This window comes from Argiope bruennichi, chromosome 6 (genome assembly GCF_947563725.1).
Source record: "Argiope bruennichi chromosome 6, qqArgBrue1.1, whole genome shotgun sequence".
Classification (NCBI taxonomy): domain Eukaryota; kingdom Metazoa; phylum Arthropoda; class Arachnida; order Araneae; family Araneidae; genus Argiope; species Argiope bruennichi.
In genome coordinates this window covers 80,264,749-80,279,097 of record NC_079156.1, presented here as the reverse complement: position 1 = coordinate 80,279,097, position 14,349 = coordinate 80,264,749, and the positions used below count along the sequence as shown (strand labels likewise).

Sequence of the window (14,349 nt, the reverse complement as noted above, 5' to 3'; positions counted from 1 at the left end):
AAGTTAAAAATAACAGCAATGTAATAAATATTGGGATAAAAGCAAATTTTTAAAAATATCTAGCTTATTTTAAAAACACACATACTGTTTTAGATCGTGCAATTTCAATTAATATAAAATTATTGAATGGAACCTTACAAGAGGAAATATTTCTTGAAAAGCGAATGAAATTTAGAAAATATTTCAACAAATTTTCTAAAAACTGATTATTTATCCTAAATTTTATGTTTTAAAGCTTCTTGTGAAGTCCAGAACGATAAATAAGATATTTAATACATTCTGTAGAATGAAAAATCAATTTTGAGGATTATTACATCATTAATAAATACCAGAAATCACAAATTGCATAATTAAGTTTTAAAAAGACTATACAAATTTCACAAATGTTCCAAAGTATTCGCATATTCTGAAATGAGAATCGGGGACCCGTAGGCGTTCCGCATATTAGGTTACTGACTGCATATTTTTGCATAAAAAAAACAATCCCTTTCCTAGACTTCTTTATCAATCAAATCAACATTTACGTAAAAATGTAAAAAATAAGGTTATTTTTTATAATAATATGCATATTTGTATAAATCTGTCAATATAAACACTTGAGATTTTTATAAAATAATAATACTTGTAATCTGGATGATATCTATAAATTGTGTAATGCAACATGCATGGTACAAAAGTCGTTTGAAATTCTATACGGGACATATCATTATAAAGAATTCATTCTTATATTCCTTTAAAAATTATATACAGGGTGTCTCAAAAACCTTGACCACGGCTTTTATTCCTTAAATATTGATCAAAGACATATACTGTAAATTACAAAGTTGCGTAAACAAAGTTGTAAAATGTTATGAAATCGATTAAAATTTTCAGGGGATTAAACTTTTAAAAATACAAAATTTAAATTTTTATACGGACCCCGTACAAAAAAATTCCCAATGAGTAAAATGTGTCCCATCCTCTAATAAGGTTATATATAAAATTTCAGAAATTTATCACAAAAAGTCTCAAAGATATGAAACTACATAAATGCTGACTTAAACCACTTTTCGATGCCTGGATATGAGTTAGCAAAGATGAAAAATCATGTCGAATGTTCATGTTTTAGGGATCGTACACAAATTAATAAAGAAGGTAATGATTGAATAAATAAATAATAATTTTGCTATTTATTGGTTCAAAAGTTTTAATTTTTTTTTTTTTTTTTTTTGAAATAATAACTTAAAGGAAAGATTAAATAAGTTTTTTTACAAGTTCATTGACTGTGCTATTTTTAAGTTACATTCTGTAATTCATGATATAAAATTTTAAAGCATTTTTCAGGAAGCATAGATTTTAAAATTGTTTTTAAAACTAAAGATATAAAGTATATTTTATTTCCTTATGATGCATTCCTGCGTCGCGTCATCTGCACTGAAGCTGTAAATATTTGCATTTTAATTTGTGATTGACTCTTCACTAACTTTGTTTTAACATATCTTTGAGAGTTTTCCTGATAAAATTCTAAAATTTTTTTATCCCGGCCTTGTACATGACCTTATTAGAGAATGGGACACATTTTACTCATTGGGAAATTTTTTGTACGGGGTCCGTATAAAATTTTAAATTTTGTATTTTTTAAAGTTTAATCCCCTGAAAATTTTAATAGATTTCATAACATTCTGCACCATTTTTTACACAACTTTGTAATTTACAGTATATGTCTGTGATCAATATTTAAGGAATAAAAGCCGCGGTCAAGGTTTTTGAGACACCCTGTATATATATGACATGACTTTACAATCACACCAATTTTAATTTATATAATTTTCTCCCCGATTTTAATTAACGTTTAGAAATATTTTACTTCACTTATACACATATCAACTAATTTTTTAATTAAATACTAATTTTTTTATAAGTAAGCATTATCGCTGCTATATTATTAAGGGCAATTTTTTTTAATTATATAAAAGTAGATGAATGAAGCCTAAAGCAATTATATATTACGATGTTTCGAAATTAAAGTTCGAGATTTTTTTAAAAAAGGATTACTTCCTTACACTAAGTACTCGGAACACTCGGTTTTCAACGATTTTTTCCCTTTAAATTTCAACTGCATACTCATTATTGATCAAAATGAGAATTTAAATAGATAGCTAAAAATCACAAAGATATTTAATACAAGGTAAAAACTTGCGAGTGATATTTTAGTAAATTTTCATATAATGCAGTTATAAAGTTAATACAGTGATTATGCATTATTAGAAATCTTGCAGTTCGAGAAATTTATCTACACAAGAATCTTTTCATATAAATAAAACTGAAAACGGTCCCCCCCCTTTTTTTTACCCCCATAAAAATTAAAGTTATTGAATTAAAAACCGTGGAAATGATAATTTTCACATTTTTTTTTTTCTGTAAATATTGTGAAATACAAGAAAAATTTTAGTGAAAGTTTCATGAAACTTAATTACTTTCTTTTATAATTAAAAAACCACGCAGCGGTTAATCTAACCATTAATTAATACTATAAATGGTACTCAAGAGTTGTCCAGTAAACAGAATTTAAAATAACCAAAAAGGTGAGATAAAGATGTTTAAATACGATTTGTTTTTTCTTATTGATATTAAAAAAAATTTTTGAAAATTGTTACTGTTTCTTAACAATTTAATCAACATTTACTAGCTTTTAAGAGTGGATAAAAACTGAAATTCACTGTTGAGAATAGTTGCCCTCTTATTTCATGTTGTAAACACATAATTAAGTTGTTACTCACAACTTAAATCTACAACTAAATTTTGTATAATCTCCGAAAATTTATAATTATATATAAATTAAATGGTTTTATGCCGGTGTTTTTTTTTAATCGTTTGGGATTGTCTAATTTTTTTGAGAAAATTCTTGGCAGCAACAAATCATTTTCATTTTAAATAAAAATAAAGTCGCAGACGATATTGTGTTATACTAATCGCTAATATTAAATATAATACTTCCTAGCTTAAAACGTTTACATCAACAAAGCTTTCAACAGCTGATTTGATATTATATAACTTTAATCTTTCATTTAAATATTTTGTGTTAAAAACGCTTAAAATTTTGCTCATAAATGCTGAAGAATAAAAAAAAAATGTTTTAACAGTTTTCGTAATAATTATTTAGATGATTAATTTTTCATCAGTAAAATGCATAAAAAATATTTTCATCCTGGACAATGCCAGGTATATTAGTTAGTCGTAAATAAATTTAAAGTATTACTCGATTTTCTATGGCGTATATTCCCCCAGCGTGCCACTTTTTAATCGTATTATACGAGAGTTCATTGTATGTAATTCAAGGACAAAGAAAGCATTGAGCCAGAAAAGGTTTATACGGAAAAAAAAAGGTTATAACAATTAAAAAAATGTTCCATTTCCAGAAAAGGAAGTTGGCACACTTAGAAATTAATTTCCTTTCCACCGGTGGTCACTAGAACGATGACAACACGAAACGCAAGGGGGGAGATAAAAAGGCCAATGTCAATTCTTCTATATTTGGAGTGAAGTTTTATTAACTGCACTTTATTTCCTCCAAGAATGAGTGATGTTATGTATAGCGATATATTTCCATACCCTGAATAACAGAGTTTGTTTAGTCATTAATGGTAAAGCAAATTATCATTTTAAAATTATCATCACTCCGACTTAAAATATTTTAAAATTATTAATAATTAATTTTTTCAGAAAAAATGCATGCAAATAAAACGGATACCGCTTAAAAGTACATTTTTTTAATTATAAAGTTATGTAAAAATGACTTTTGTGCGATAAGATGCTCCGAAGTTATACAGAATCTATCAAGTAACAATATCAGAAATCAAATTTATCAACTACCGTTAACTACAAATCAAATTAACAATTTCTATCATGGGTCCAAGAAATAAATATATTATTCAAAGACACAAACAAGAATACTGACTAAATGAGTCATACCAAGATTTTGAACAAAGTGGATTTAGTTTAATTTAAATTCCCTTAAAATTAGAAGTTTTTAATTATATTAAATAATAGAGGATGCATTCAAAGAAAAACCGAACTAATCCCTATAGCAGCTAACAATTCAAAATCATTTTACATTTAACTGCGCAAAATTGGAAAAAAATTAAAGAGGATTCGGATTTTTAGAACGTAAATATGATAGTTTGATAAAGTTTTAGGTTTAATTAATTTACTACTCAGTTATTTTTAAAATCTTATAAGCATTGATAACATACATATAAGAAACATAGTCTTAAAACACATAAGTTAAACCATGAAAAGTATTTCTGGAAAATATAATTAAAATAATTTAAAAAATTCATTAAAATTGGAGAAAAGTGTATGAAAATAAAACCATTATTTATTTGAATTTCAAATTTATTTAAAAAAAAAAGGTTTTGGTGCAATAACATGCTCCGAAATTATATGAAAAATTATTTAAAAAATTTGCAAAGACATTTCTAAATGAACATCTTTCACCCCAAAATTAACTATATGCTTAACTACATCCAAAGATCTGCACTATAAAGTACGACAAACGATTTTTTTTTTTTTTTCACTTTGCGATTAAGATGAAAATAATTGATCATGCAAGTCATATTACACAATTTAACGATAGCATTCAGCCAAGAAGCATGATCCTGTTAAAAAAATGGAGAAGAAGATTTAAAAAAAGAGCTGCGAAAGAGGCTTATGAAAAATCATAACTTTTCCAGAACATTTCATAAATTTTATAGGATGTGTGATGACTTATCCAAACTGATACCGAAGACACTAACGGTCAATTACGTCGGTATCTAAAATAGCCCTTCTTCCTTCTTGTAAACAAGTAATAGTGCGATAATCCGTCCATCAACGGGAGCTAGCAGAGCGGGCAAGGGGCCAATTCAGAGAGCCGCCAATTCTGGGGTCAGTAAATCGCTCAGAGAATGGGCACGAAAGGAGACACCCGACAGGTATGAATCAGAGGTTCCGGAGAGTCAACATCCTCTATCCAATCGTGAACCCCCTTCCTCTCTTGACTTCAAGTGAAAGTCACAACTAAAGCAACCTATGAATGGCATCAACATCGCATACGTGAAAATGATATATCTAGCATTAAAAATAAGTAATTGTGAATTAAAGGAACATTCGCCCCTTCTTGACAAACGAAAAGTTCAACGCCATCAGTACTCTTACTTTCCGAAATTAATGTGTCTGTTTGTTTGTTTTTAAAAGGAACAAGACTTAAAACATTGTTTCATTATTTAACGTTTGTTGAACTATTTAGTAGATCCATAATAGCTTGAATCTGACTTAAACTATCAAGAAAATAAAAGCAAAAGAGGATTTTAAACATAAAATTGTGTCCATCATATTATCCCTTGGCTACATTTGATGTGTCAATACGTCATGCATTTGTTTGGGCACAGATGCACATGACGTTTTGATACGTCATTGAAACTGAGACGAGTATATATAATCTAAGAGTATATATATTTATATAATACGAAATAAATTAATTCTTGCATAAAACATACAGCTTTCACATGCCCACAAAATATGCTGCAAGTAAAAAAAAAAAAGTTCAAATGAATGTGTACTCAAACGATTAAAAGACTCGTTAAAAGCCGAGACTCGTTTAATAATGTAAAACTAAATAACATATAGATATTAAAGGACAAAAGAAAGTACGTCATCGGATTTCGTGCGACATTCTTCAAGCTCGTCACACACCATCTTTCAGTTCGTGATAACATAACGTTCCAGTATCACATTATTTTTAATAAATCCTTAGATCTGAAAGACGCTATGCGACAAGTTTTCACTCTAGTCATGCCAGCATTCTCCAAAAAATGTCGGAATCCTGGCAGCGTACAATCTTTTGCCTTGAGAATGACGATGCATTGATTAATCTTTTGAACTATTAATGGGTCATATCACAGGTGAAGCTTAGAAAAATGTAGTACATGCTGAACACAATCTATTACACAAAAAAGCTCTTCATTTTCTTTGAACATGGTTAAAGGTACTGTTTTGATTAAAAGGCCATGGGACAAGAAATTTAAGAAGAGATTTTTACAGACTAAGTTTGCTGTAATACTGTTAAGTAATGTCTTGGTTATTATAAATTAATAAATAAATGATTAAATGAAAGAAAAATTAAAGTAAAGCATGATGTATTGTAAATTATCGTTGCATTTCATGATTACACAATAATTTATTCGATAGTGAAGATTGTGTCCTTGCTGAAATGACTTGAAGACACATATTGTCTTTTATGTGGTTTTTTTTGGTAACATCAACAACAAAAGGCACATGACACCATAGCGTAGTAGGTCTAGAGAACTACACATAAAATTTCTCGGGAGAGAGAGAGCCGAGATCACAGATCACACTCCCCCTAGCACAGGAGTCAAGTTCCCTTCTACTGGAAAAAATATATATATACTAAACAACAACAGGGAGACCACGAGATACATGATTGACAGCTAGCTCCGCCCAGAAAGATCACGCGGTTAACTGAATTCTTAACAGTTACACGACAAAAATTTTATGATTATCTTTCATTGCTAATCAATAATGTTGAAACTCAGAGCAATCGTTTAATAGTCTTCCCCTTTCTGATAGGAAATTTCCTACCGGAATGATATAACGATCAAATCAATGGGATGCCATTTACATGACACCCAAACTATACCTGTTATATGTTATCATCAAACATGCATAACATCTAAAAGACAATGAATGTGTTTAAATTGTACGGTAGTACTAGTTCTCTTTTTTTCTATTATTTTTTTTCCCTTTAAGATGCGCAAAGGATAACAAAATTAAATTTCGTCATACATTTGAAATCATCAAATGAATAGGGGCATACTAAACTGCAATTCGAACCAACAGCAAAAAAATTCATTGTAATCAAATTCAGATTTATTGCCGCATAATGCTGGTATCGAATCAATATAATAAACAATTAGAATCGGGCTCAGTATCAGAAGTGCATAATATGACAACTAACCTTGCAGAATAATCTTAAGACCAAAGAAAATTGTTCAAATTTTACAAGTCAGATAAGCACGCTAGAAATCTTTACGACCATTACAATGAAGAATAAAATTGGGGGGGGGGAGCTATTTATCCAAATCTTAGCTTAACATTAGTAACAATTCGTCATGGAAGACATCTCCTTTGCATTTCTTTGCTTGTATTATTCGTCACAGTACAACTTAGGTGCCAACTGACTGTAGGCGTTATTTTAAATTTTCTTTTCCTAGCATTTACTTGGCAATGAATTTTAAACAAGAAACAGCACTACTGACATCTGTTAGAAATTTTTCTCTTTTCCTGTCGTCTTGTGTAAAACAACGATAAATCTTAGAAGAATGAGGAGAGGGGGAAAATAATTGAAATTAGAATGAATTAAGATAGATTTAGGTTATCAAAAAGGGAAAAAAAAGACAAAACAAACGTAAGAAAGAAAAGCAGCAATGAGATTTAACTGTTATTTGTTAGACTCAAATGTCACATTTGGAAAAAAAAAAAAAAAAAAAAAAAAAAAACTGAAGTCACATTTAAACAAACAAAAAAAAAAAAAAATATCAGGGCTGAAACTTACAATAACGTCGATTGATAATAAAGACAATGATATTACTGCAGTAAAGTTTTGTTGAAGGCTTAAGGACAGCCCCCCCCCATGCTGTCAATGAAAAATTCCATTCAAGCAATTGGCATGAAAACAATTAAAACAGTTTTCACTATATTTTCTTTAAATTCTTTATTCAATTTTCCAAAAAAGAAAAAAATAAATGTTAATATCAAGATAAAATATGTTTTATTTACTGTTATAATGTGTCAGTTTTGTCCACCTTAGTGGTCATGGTACGTGACAATTTGTGGTTGGGGGCATGGAAATCAAAATGACATTATCCAATTACATCAAATATAGAAATATACCGCTAAAATACAGGGAATATCTTAATAATGAAGTACTTGCTATTCATCACATAGCAATTCCAGCCAATTTTAAGCTTCAGTCAAATGTTACAAATGGATAAATAATGGCCTCAATAAAACTCCCTTCGGTCACAATCTCACTGAAATATGATAGTACGATCTTGTGATCAATTGAGATTTGTAATATGCTTCAATTCTACAAATAATGCAACCTTTTTTGTGCCATATGCAAGCGATACCCCGACCTAGCCAGAAGCTATACAGGACGGGGCCGCCGAAGAACAACCCTACCTAGCACGAAGGAACAAACGGCACTTAGCGGCATTGGACACTTGCAAACAACAAAGAACTCTCTAGAGATAGAGAAATCGCATAATGGTACAAAAGAAATAAACAGAAAAAAATAAACATTAAATTTTACATTACATATTAAATTTTGAAACATTGCATACATAATTCAGCATAAAATACATTAAATGTACATTAACTTTTTACATTAGGAGAGAACTAAAGACAGGAACTTTCACAAAATGCCTCTAATAGAAGATTTAGCGACTGAAATTTTTCTGAGTTCTTCGACGTCAAGAGATCATTCTCGCCATAGTACACAGGCTTTGAACACGTTATTTATATATCCTTCTTCGGTGCCACACTGACAAGTCGAACTTTTATCAAAGAAACGGCTTTGATGTACAGAAAATACACCATGTCCAGTATATACTTAGTTAAGATAAAAATCACCCACAATTCGGTTAACAGATAATAGAATGCATACAAAATGAAAACACAAAAATATATTAAAGGAAAATATCATAAGATGAAGCAGACACAGGAAGGATATTGCGCTAAATAAACAGGATGTAAAATGGCAGTAGAGGTAGATCATTTCAAAGGAAATGTATTAGGTTTCGGTTTTGTTTAACTGATATTTTGCTTGAAAGTTATATTGTGACACTGCGGCAATGACCTATTAAATTTCAGTCATGGTTAAAAAAACCACATGACATCACATTGATCTTCGATTTTGTCATGTTTCAATGCGCACTATACCCGCCTATTCGATGAATACTTGGTCGAATTTGGTAACTGGAGCGCAATCATATTCATGAAAATAAAAACCCAGATTTCAGTATGTTGCCAGTTTTTATAATTTATATCATCTTTAATTTAAAGAAAATATATTATAGTTGTTCTAATTTTTTAATTCGGTATGTAGATTATTTTTAGCATTAATCTTTCAAAAGAATAACATATTGCATAGAGAGGGAAACAATTAAAGTTTAGGAAAAGAAAAATGCACATTTCATTTTTACACGCCTTATTATTTGAAGCAGTTCCATAGTTATTAACATTTAAGCAGAAAAAGATTTAAGTCCAAAATAATGCTATTAGTACACGCTGAGTCAATCACTTAGAAATAAGTCTCTTTTGTAATATGTAGATGGCAGATGTGGCCCAAAAGGTCTTACATTTTAAATTTCAGAAACATAAAAGAAAGTATAGTCAGAAAATAAGTTAATTACAGTAGAACACTAATTAACCGGCTTAACTGCAAACTGATTCGATTCAGATAATCGGATATCTAGATAACGGAATAATTTTGGAAAAAAGTTTTGAAGGGGAAAAAAAAACTTGCTTATAACGTATTTATTTAATTACAAAAATAAAGATGTTTATAAAATGTATACTTATACAAAATATATTAAAATATCATCGTTTGAATACGTCATTCAAAATCAGATGTATCATTGTTTTTATTTGAAACGAATTTAATTTGCAGCTTGTCCCCCCCTACCTTTTAGATATCTATATAAATGGAATTCTATAGTACCCTTGCATATTCAAATCAATATAAAATATAGCAAATTTGGAATTAAACTAGGTAATAATAATTAGTCAGTTAATCAACCAATTACATCTCATTAATTCTTAATTTACAAAGCCCCAAGTTGTTACTGGTGAAATGAACTCCGAAGTGGTAATTGAAGACAAGTTACGACTATATATATATATATATCCAAACGCTCGAAGAGGGGAAAAGTGAAGTTATATAAGTACTTCTGCTAATCATTATTTCTAAAATTACCATAATTTAATTCGGTGGAGAAAATATTAAATTCAAAAAACTAAAACAGATAAGCGAGCGCGCGCGCGCACACACACACACACACACACACACACACATATATAAAAAAAAAACCACAAAAATGTACACATATAGATTAAACCATCGCTTGTTTAATTCTAGAAAAGCTGAACGCAACAAATTAATTTGGTTTTGCGAATCACAGCGAACAGTCTAATTGGCTCATTTTTTCACACATCTCGTCCAATTATATAAACGAGATCGAAACGCACGACTAATTTATTTTCTCCCAACGATCCCATACAAAGACTGCCGACAAACTAGACTCGTTAATTCTCAGTAGGGGGCCTGGGAGGATTTAAAAAACATGCTAATTCATTCACCGGGAGGAGGATAAAGAAAATGGCCTATTTTGAGGCGCGAATAAAAGATGAGAGGAAGCAAACTCAATACAAAGCGAAGGAAGCGTAAACTAACTTCTGACCGAAGTGCCGCCAACTGTGCTGTCATGTCAAGCCAACTGCACAGGATGGGTGCCAAGTCGGCAGTTCAGATGTGTCAATTCGGAAACGCGTAAAGCCAGATAACCAAATGCAGAGACCATGTCTTTACCATTTAATTAAGATGGGGATTACACTACAGAAGTGAATTGTCTGTCATGCTCTGAATAATTCAATTAAAATTTAACTGAAATCATTTACCAGGATAATAAAATAATCTTAAAGCTTTAGTATTCATACATAACAGCCTGTACACAGCTGAAAATGAATTTCAGATGGAATTTTAAAGTATTAACATTAAAAAAACAGAACAAAAGTAGATAATTTGACCTATAATCTTATTTCATGCAAAACTTCAAAAGCAACTAAAACTCTCCAATTTAAAATGAATTCCTAATACTCTTTCAATATTATATTTGAAAGTTATAGAACCAAAGATTATGATCGAAAATGAAATTGAATAAAAACTGAAGTTACAGAAAATATAATGTGTCAGAAAATACAAAAATAAAATCAGCTAAAATGGTCACGAATCTTTCTTGAATACTCTGCAATAAATGTCTTACTTCCCTTCCTCCGCATAATGCTGTGAATCTTGGATAAGGCCACAAAAGCCTTGCATGGCACTGGCGGACAGTAGTAGTTACGATATACAGATCTTGGAGTGGATTTGGCATTTTTACTGCATTTATCATACGAATGTGTATCTTGGACGCCTTTTTTCAGGCCGACTGAAGCCAAAATCTGACATGGAACTATAGTTATAGTCACATGATCACATATCGAATGTCACTGTTTAAGCCATTGCATTTGTAAGTTACAACATTTACACGAATGAAAAAGTTCAGAATGACAGATGGTTAACCCTTTGGTAGATTAGGTTCACAATTTGATAAGAATCTACATTTTAGTCGCTAAAACCTATGTAATGATTTTTATTTACAGATTTTTATTACTTGTAATTACCGAGTTCACTTGTGCTCAAAGAAGACAAATTTCTTCAGAATGGATTTCATTCAAAATTTGATAGAAATCTAAGAATTTGGTCTAAAGTCCGAATTCCATTCCTCTACATCAACATATTTTCGAACTGTGGTGTTCAGAGACAGACATAATGCCAAAAATGTGTTTATCGAACTCAAGGAGGTTTGAAACTTGGAGATTCGTCAAAATCTCGCGCTCGAATTTTTTGATGATTACTTTCTCAAGAAGTCATATACAAGAAAGTAAAAAAAAAAAAAAAAAAAAACTCGGAAAAATATATTAATTTAAATTTAACAACAGTTATTTAAATCAAATTGATTTGCGTTTGTAGTTAATTACAGTTTTTATAGAGAATATATTCAATTATTTTAATTATATATTTAATATAATTAATATAAAGAATTTTCAATCTGATACTATAACATTTTTTTCCTTTTGCTGAGAACGGAGGTCAATGAAGTTGCATGGCTGCCGTCGGGCTCACAGCAAATTAGAAACCTTTAAAAACATAACCAAGTTTACAATAGCAATATTTTATACCAGTGATCGGGATAAATTAAGAGAATTTTACAATCGATAAGAATATTTAACTGAACTTTGTTAAGATGTCAGATATCATTAAAACAATTTTCTGTATCGTTTTTTTTTTATCGTCTACTTTCTCTCTGTATTTTAAAATGGCATTCTAATCAATCCATATATCCAATTACTAATGGCTTTACGAACATGCTTTAGGATGAATTACTAAAAATGCTTTTAAATTAAGTAAAATTATTTTTAAAGTAGAACAATTACTTCTTCAAATCAAAATCTGCTTTTCTAGTAAACTAGGTCAACAAATAGTTTTTTTGCAATATCATCTTGTCATCTTTCATATATATATTTTCACACTCCCTGCCTCTCATTTTTAGTATAAGGTGTAGCTATGTTGTTGAATTTTCTAAATTTCTCTTGATTGGTCATAATTATCAGATGCAGATTGCATAATTGCAGATTGGTCATAATTATCAAAACTAGCTTATATTCAAATATTACAAAAACAAAAACCATGCGCAAAAGAAAATGTAATGTTCCTATATAGTAATTTGTCACATACAAGACTAGCAGATGTGTGACATATCACCATCAGAATGCCAAGATGTAAACAAGGCACCTCGGACACTTGATCTCTTTTTCTTTTGCACACATATCTAAAAGATAAAAACCTCTTCAAGATAAAAACCCATCGCGACACAGGAAAGTAAAAAGAATCCCATAAATATACTTGAAGTGACAGAGACAGAAAAAAAAACTCACATCCTGGAGGTGGAGATTCCTTTCTGAACTGGTTGAACGAGTGCAGTACTGAAGGTGGAATCGTGGAGGTGGCCATAATCTTTTATCAGTTGATCCGTTTTAATCAAAGAGATCAGTTAACTTAACGGCAAGTGGAGTCGCTTAGCGACCGATCACAACAGAACTTTTTATTGATTCGCTTTTCCCTTTCCGACTCTTCTTCCGACACAAGAACTCAGTGATTGAGAAGAAAAGAGACAAGGGAAAAGCGTGTGTGTGAGTGAGTGTGATGGGCTGTGTGGGTCGAGGTCATTCGTGGGCCAAAGACAGTGCCTTAAAAGGATAGGGCGAGTGGGCAAGGGCATGTCTGCAATTCAGTCTAATAGATGCATTCAATCGGGAGGAAATATGTGACGTGAAATGCGCCTCTGGTTGCCTTCTGATCGGTTTATTAGGAAAGCGAAATCGTCACCGGCAATGAAATGGGAGAAAGCGAAGATATGTGGCGTTTTTCTTAATAAGGGAGGATGTTTCTGCGAATGTGTGGGATAGATACCGAGAAGTAAATCTGAGACAAGTTCGTTTCTCGAATTTTTAATAACATAACGTATCGAGTGTCATCATGCAATATAAAATTTAAGAAAAAAAACAAGGGGGGAACGAAATTTTGATTATTTTCCACTTAAAATAAATATGCCCATGTATGCTAATAAAAAATTAATTCAATTGTCTCTTGTAGATCCGTATATGGGGTGGTAATGCCGGAACTGAGACATCTTAAATTAAAAATCGATTTGGTAAAGTATAGCTTATTAAGATGTGCCTCTATCTTTCAAATATTTTTCTGACATCAAATCTCTAAAGAAATGAATTTTTCATTTTTTAAACGAACGACTGACAATCGTGCAACGGATTCTTTGCTTTTAAAAAAACAGCAATAACAAAAGCGTCGGTTCAGTCTGAAAGATAGACAACTCATTTTTTAAAATTAAACATATCATATGCACACACTAGTAACTACCTCTAATTAACTAACACAATTTATGAATTATGAACTAAAATTATGTAAGCTACGTAAATGGGATCTTTAAAAGCAAATAAATTTCAATAAGGCTGTATTTTAAAATTTCCACAAGTTACTTAGACTGGTTCTATGTATCGCTTATAGGTATAACCTCGAATTAAGCTCCAAGTTCAAATCCAAATCCATGATATAAAGAAAAATGAATCTGATTGAAAAAAAGGAAATTAAAAAACAGAAATTTGAACAGGATTATGTTCATCAGTGAAAAATTATGTTCTTTCATTTATGTTGATCCAAAACGATATTTTCCAAAGAAATGGGAGCATATTTCTTGAATCATTTTAATTGTTTCAGCTTTTAATATAATACAAGAGAATTTAGACTATATATCTTAAACATATCAATTAAATAGCATTTTTTATTTAATCAAAATATAAGAAAGTTTACATTAAACAAAAATTCGTATATTATAAAGGTCTGCGAAGTAAAATACTTTAAACACGAAGCATTAACTTTTATATTTTAAAAATAAATAAATAAAATAATCGAAA

At 30.3% G+C, this 14,349-nt stretch overlaps 1 protein-coding gene across 5 annotated transcripts in view; it reads right to left on the bottom strand.

Annotated features, from left to right (window-relative positions):
* LOC129972244 (paxillin-like) overlaps positions 1–14,349 on the bottom strand; it is a 118,750-nt gene that overhangs the window by 49,882 nt on the left and 54,519 nt on the right. Inside the window, exon 1 of one of the 5 annotated variants that reach the window (XM_056086306.1) lies at positions 12,796–13,012. The exons of 3 other annotated variants lie outside the window; for them this stretch is intronic. In XM_056086306.1, the coding sequence (XP_055942281.1) occupies positions 12,796–12,871 (76 nt within the window). In that variant the 5' untranslated portion in view covers positions 12,872–13,012. Of the gene's footprint in view, positions 1–12,795; positions 13,013–14,349 lie in introns of those variants that run through there. One more of the 5 variants, XM_056086301.1, reaches the window with a different exon arrangement.